Source organism: Manihot esculenta, chromosome 7 (genome assembly GCF_001659605.2).
Source record: "Manihot esculenta cultivar AM560-2 chromosome 7, M.esculenta_v8, whole genome shotgun sequence".
Lineage (NCBI taxonomy): Eukaryota > Viridiplantae > Streptophyta > Magnoliopsida > Malpighiales > Euphorbiaceae > Manihot > Manihot esculenta.
In genome coordinates, this window is record NC_035167.2 from 4879218 (window position 1) to 4885739 (window position 6522).

The window sequence follows — 6522 nt, forward strand, 5'->3', positions numbered from 1 at the left end:
TATTTCAGTTTTTTTGTCTTGGAAATTTGTTGCCAAGCAATATGGCAGAAGAAGAGTTTGGGTTGCCAAGCAAAGGGCCTCTTACTTTGCCTTGCGATTAAGAGCTCTTAGAGTCAGTGACACCGGAGATGTGGAAAAAGCATTATTGATATCCATAGCCAGCTGCAATACACGAGCATAGTGAACGAAAAGAAAAATATTGAAGAAACCAAGTAAAATCATGTAATTCATCATCATCATCATGCTGACCTACATTTAACATCCTACATCCTAGGTTAGCAGGTGAGGACTATATATGTACTTGCAGACAATGAGCATAGTGAACGAGGCACTTATGAGCTCTAAGAACACCTATTTCCTTTTGTCTCTAAAAAAAATTCCAAACCATGCCATGACATCTACAATATGATTTCACAAATAAAGCATAATTGCATAATTCAGAGTAACAGTAAACATATGCAAACTCGGAAGTGAGTCGCAAACAAAAGCCCTAATTCCAAACCATGCCAGGTGAGGACTATCATTTGTTTTTAATGTAATGTTTAACTTACCTCCAGATCCTTGACTGCCTGCTCCCTTGTAATTTCCTTCTGCTGGCGAGCACGTTTAAGGAAACCAATGCATAGAATTCCCTGGAAATTGAAAGTGTATTAATTATGATTTACTTTTCTAGTGAAATAAGTCAAGATAAGATGTCTTGAGTATTAGAACTGAACTAGAACACATGAAAAATTACAGCAAAATAAAAATCAAAATGACTCGTAGACTGGTTGTGGTGGTTGGCCATTGCTTGATAAAAGTTCTCAGGTAACAGAAAGGAAATTCATCATCATATAACCTGAGATAAAAGTTTCTTCAAACTCCAAAACAGTTAAGTTAAAAGTAGGGGGTAAATACTTATTTTTGTTATCTTACCGAAACAAGATAGACAACACCACATGCAAGAAGCATATAACTTGCTATATTTTGCAAAAGGATAAGGTCCTTCTTGCTTGCTGAATAGTCAGGGAAAGCTCTCGTCATGACTGCAACACTGAACAAAGTAATAAATCCTTTAAAATTAAATTCCTATTGTTCAAGAATCAAAGAAGGAACTGTGTTTTTGACTTTGATGGGATTGGAATATTCTAATTATGGGTATATGGGTACATGAACTTGATCAGACAGTTAAAAAAAAAAAAAGAAGATAAGATTTCTGATAAAAAATCTGATTTGTACATGAACTCTTCAGAAGCTACAAATGGGTATTTGATGGTTTGTTCTTTGATGTTGAAGATTGGAAGACAAAGAACAGAAACTACGAGCTATGGAAGTCAGTAATGCTTTTTCTATGTCTCTAGTGACCTGCTGTTTGATCAGAGTGATTGCATATTCTATGAGCTCAGCCTCGCATGGTAATGTGAGAGGTCCCGTGCTTTGTGATCCGAACTCTTCTTCTGCCATTTCGAATAGTTCTAGGATGATTTGGTTGTTGAGGCATTGAAGAGGAAGCAAAAGGCGCTTTTGATCTGAAGAGTGCACAACAAAACAACCCTTTTCAGCTTTTGCTGCTGATGTGCAGCAGGACTTTCTTGTATCTGTGTTTCCAACGGTTTGTGGGAGTGTGATTCTTTTTCGCCTCATTTCTTGCCATTTTGGGGAGCTTCTTGGGACTGATCGTCCTGTTATTACTCTATAAAGGCAAAGACCTATGGAGAAACTGTGCTTCTAAAAGTACTAGAGGAGTGAAATCTGAATGCTGATCTTGTGATGGGTAGAAGGCAAAGTAGTGGCTCGGTTTTATAATCACAAAGGCTAGACATGAGCCTGTTTCATGCTGATCTATGTTTGAAAATCAACATGTCAAGGTGAAGCGTCGGTTTAACATGTCTCTATCCTTTGACAAGTGGTTAACCAGCAAAATAGATATATAAGGTGTGGTGGGCTCATGAGTCTATAGCCTATGTGAACCATAAAAACAAAAGAAGATCAAAGTGGTTGGAATGATGAGAATCTAATATGGCTGTGTTTTTTTTTACTCTATTTCAGTTATAAAAACTAACAGAAAAGAATTTAGATTTCTGTTAAATTGTGTCAATTCCAACACGTTATTATCGAATCTAATTGCTGACTCTTCAAAAGCTAGTAGGTAGGGTGAGTATTCGATTGTTTCGGTTTGATAAAAAATCAAAATTTTAGTATATTAAAAATTAAATTGAATCGATTTTGAATAAAAATTAATTTGAATCGAATTAATTCGATTTATTTTGATTTGACCGGTTTTAGTATTCTAAATAAATATTTTAATCTTGATTATAAATGAAGCTATTTGTATTTAATTTTACAGATATAGAAATCCTTAAAATTAGATTTCAATAATATTAATGTTGAAAAGATTATGGTATGAATTTAAAAAATTATTATTTTTTATGAGATTTTTTAAAAAATATTTTTTAATCTGTGAATATAGATATTTTTAATTGATATTATTGTACAAATTTTAAAATTATTAATTTATGAATTGATATATTATTTTTAAATATCAATTATAATTAAACCGTTGTTGAAAATTTCTGATAAATATAAAAAGTAATACTTTATAATATAAATATAAAAAATAGTACTTTATAATATAAATATATTAAATTTTTATTTATAGTTGTAATGAGAATTAACTAGTAATTTAAATTTTATAAATGTTATAAAATATAATTATTTAATTTCTAAAAATTTAAAACATTAGTACGGATTAAATAATTACAATTTTATAAAAAATAAAATTATGGTATCAACAGACTTCTAAGTAAAGTTGAAGAGTAAAATTACATATTTTATCTCAAATAAATAAATTAATGTATATAAAACTACGGGGCTCATTACGTCTGACATTGATGAAACTTGTGTATTAGAAAATTAACTTGTAAAAAATTAATAATTAAATCAGAATAAATTACTTTTTAGTCTTTAATTTTAATATAATTAATAAATATATTCTCATAAATTATAATTTTTTTATTTATAAAATTTATTAAATTAATAATAAAATGGAAAATAACTGTTCTAAAATTTTCGTTTATTGAATTTCATCAATCAATTTCTCAAACAAACATGTATACATTTCACAAAACATCTCAGCATCAACAAATAATCAAAGAGGACAATGAATAAAAAAAAAAATCAAATTTCTAAAGAGAAAAAACAGAAATTTAATTACATTAAAAATTAAGTATTAAAATATAATTTACTTTAAAAATACCTCATTCCAACTTTTTTGCACATATATAAATTGCTAAAATAGTCGGACTTTATTATTTTAAAAATTATAAAAAAAAGCTTATTTTTAATTTCAAAATCTAAAATTAATTTTATAATAAAATAGTATATTATATTAATACTCAGTTTAAATCGATTTAAATAAATTTTTAATTTATTTTTTATTTTATTCAAAATAATTAATTTTAATTATTTAATAATTTTTATTAACTATTTATAAAATTATCATGTAAATAACCGATGTGAGAAATACCAATCTCGTTCATTCGTTTTTCAATTTGTTCAAAATGATTAATTCAATTTAATATTTTTATTAACTATTTATAAATCTATCAATTTTTTTATAAATAATCAATTTGAGACACTACAAATATACTATTAACAAACACTGTCAACAAACAATAATATTTCGAAAGACGTTCATGATTAATTTATAATATTATTTGAAATAAAACTATTTAGACTTTTAAAAAAATTTTAATCAATAAAATTTAATTAAAATGAAATTTAGAGAATAAAAAGTTAAAAATCAAAATTTTTTATTAAATTTTTGAAAATTAAAAAGTAAAAAATAATTATTTATAATAGAAAAAATCTTAATATAAAAAATTAAGAAAAAATCTAAAAGAATAATAAAATTATATTAACTCTTTTAACAATAAAATTTTATATTTGAATTTTGTGACAAAACTGACTTAATAGAATTTTGATCTTAAATTTTGTGATAAATTTATAACTTTAAAAAATCGTACATCATAAAATATTTTTTCAAAAAATTATTATGAACTTCCAATAAAAGTTAGCAGTAGAAATTAAACCCGATTCAAATTTATTATAAAATCTAAGATTAATCGCTTCATATTAGAACCGTAAACTTTTGAAAGTTGAAATTTTTTTTTTTGAAAGGTTATCCTAGACCTTCGACGAATGTGGTACTAAAAGTTAAATTATAATTTAAATTTATTATAAAACTTAATATTAATTATTCCCTATCATATCATGCCTTATGATTTTTTATCATAAAGTATACTTCATACTATGAAATAAAATATGCATTAAACCATGGTACTTTTTATTATCATTTTTTTAAAAATTTTTTTAGAATAGTCAGATGAAAAAAAAAAAGATCCATAATGGGATTTACAAAATTTATCCAGAATAATGCACCATATCAAACAGTGAGTTCTGCCTCTCCTCCTCTCTGTGAAATGAAGATGCATGATCATAAGCTCCTTCAACAGGCATAGGCTGATTTGAAGAGCTAGGTTGACCATCAAATTCCCTGGTACTCGTCTCAGCAAATGCAGGTTCGAGCAACGGACTGGGTTCCTCAGCTATCACTAAAAGATCACCATTCATAGCGGCCGTCTCCATCCAGTTAACATCACAAAGCTGATCCCCGCATCCATAGATGTGTTCCCCATCTGGCATTAAAAGATGACCATTCATGGCGGCCGTCTGCATGCAGTTAATATCCCAAACTTGATCCCCACGTCCATAGGCGGGTTCCTCAGCTGGAGGTAAAAGATGATCATTCATGGTGGCCATCTCCATGCAGTTAATATCAGAAACTTGATCCCCACATCCATACATGGGTTGAAAGCCATTGCTATAATGAGAATGAGGGTAATAGATTTGGATTGGTTGCACATTATAGGCAAAGATATTATTGAATGTGTTGTCCATTGATGGAGGATTATAGTCCATGTTATTCAAGATTGGCCGAGGAGGATCAGAAGAAAGAGGAGGATCAGAAGAAAGAGGAGGAAGCAAATAAGACCCATAACCATTCTCGTATTCTTTAGAAATCATCAAAGAATTATCACACGGTAGAGGCTGTGCAGTGGAATCATCAGCATGTGGAATTTCTGTTTCTGCATTTACAGTTCCTCCATCTTCATCATTCTTATTTTTCTTGTCTTCTGCTTTGTTGTTGTAGATCTTGCTGAGAACCCATTCATTCAACTGACCCAAAAAATATATAAACACATAAAAATTAATTTTTTTTTCTAGTTAACATAATTTTATGGTTATAATAAAGAATAGTTACATAATTTATCAATAATTATTGAATTTTTTAAGAAATCTATTAAAATATTTATATAATATAAAAAATTAACTGATTATTTAAACTCATTAATTAATCAATCAATAAAAAATATATTAAAACATTTTTAAAATTTTAAAAAAAATTAATAATTAATCACTCTATTAATTTAATTTTAGCCATATGCAAAAGTCTCAAATTCTCTCAATATCAAGATACTAAATAATAAATTCTTTTTTTTACTAATAATGAGTTTTCTGATAACAAATAAGAAAAGGTTAAATGATGGACAAACTAATGAAATAAACTAAATAATAAATTTTTTATAGAAAAAAAAAATGATGAATACCTGGTTAGGCTGCAGTGGGTTTTTGCCTCTGGCCGTAGCGCCTGAAGGAACAAGGCTTTGATGAAGAAGATATTCATGCATCTTCCAGTTGGTTTTGGTTCCATCACGCTGCCTCCCCTCATAATAGTCCAAAGACTTTCTGAATCCCAGAGGTTTTTTTCCATCTAGGATTGCTTTATCAGTTCCTGTAGCCTTCCAATATCCTAATTCCCCTGCGTTTCGTTTCGGTCTAGATCCATTCGGGTACTTTTTCTCCCTACTCGTGAAAAAATACCACTGGCTTTCTCTTTCTCTATTCAGTTTATAGGTTTCTGCAGCAAAACAAAGAAAACCCAAAAAAAAAATTACATTATTGAAGAAGAAGAAGGACATGCATATGTGCGTGCATGCAAAATTAATGCGACGTACCTGCGAGCTGTTGAGGGCTATAGTTATATAAATCAACCACATGAATTCTATTAGGAGGCAAGTGTTCATTGTTGATCTTTCTCAGTAAATAATAACGAATCAGCTCATCATCACTAGGAGCGAATCGATACCCAACAGGCAACGAGTTGAAATATCTCTCAACGTCATCGCTACTAGTACTGCAATCTGCAGCAACTCCTTTGTTCTTGTTCTGATTTTGTTCCATTAGATTGACACCAAACAGAAAATCAGAGAAGGGTTTTTGATGAACGTATGTGTTATGTGTGGGTGTTGTTTGTGTCAATTTTTTCAGACCATTACTCAGAAAAATTAGGTTTCCTTCTCTTAATGGAAATATTCATGAGGAAGTGTAATTAGATTAGGAAAAGGATTTTGAAATAATGTAGAGTTGTGAATATGTGGTCAGTTAATAGTTAATTAAATATCATAATAAATAGTTTTTTAT

At 29.0% G+C, this 6522-nt stretch overlaps 1 protein-coding gene across 1 annotated transcript; it reads right to left on the minus strand.

The window, feature by feature from the left end:
* Nucleotides 1-1083: 1083 nt before the first annotated feature.
* Nucleotides 1084-3518, minus strand: LOC122723961 (auxin-responsive protein SAUR61-like). Its single transcript, XM_043958091.1, is given in 2 exon segments — nt 1084-1772; nt 3506-3518. Coding segments are annotated over 2 exon segments (558 nt in total). The 3' UTR covers nt 1084-1227.
* Between the last annotated feature and the right edge of the window lie 3004 nt (nt 3519-6522).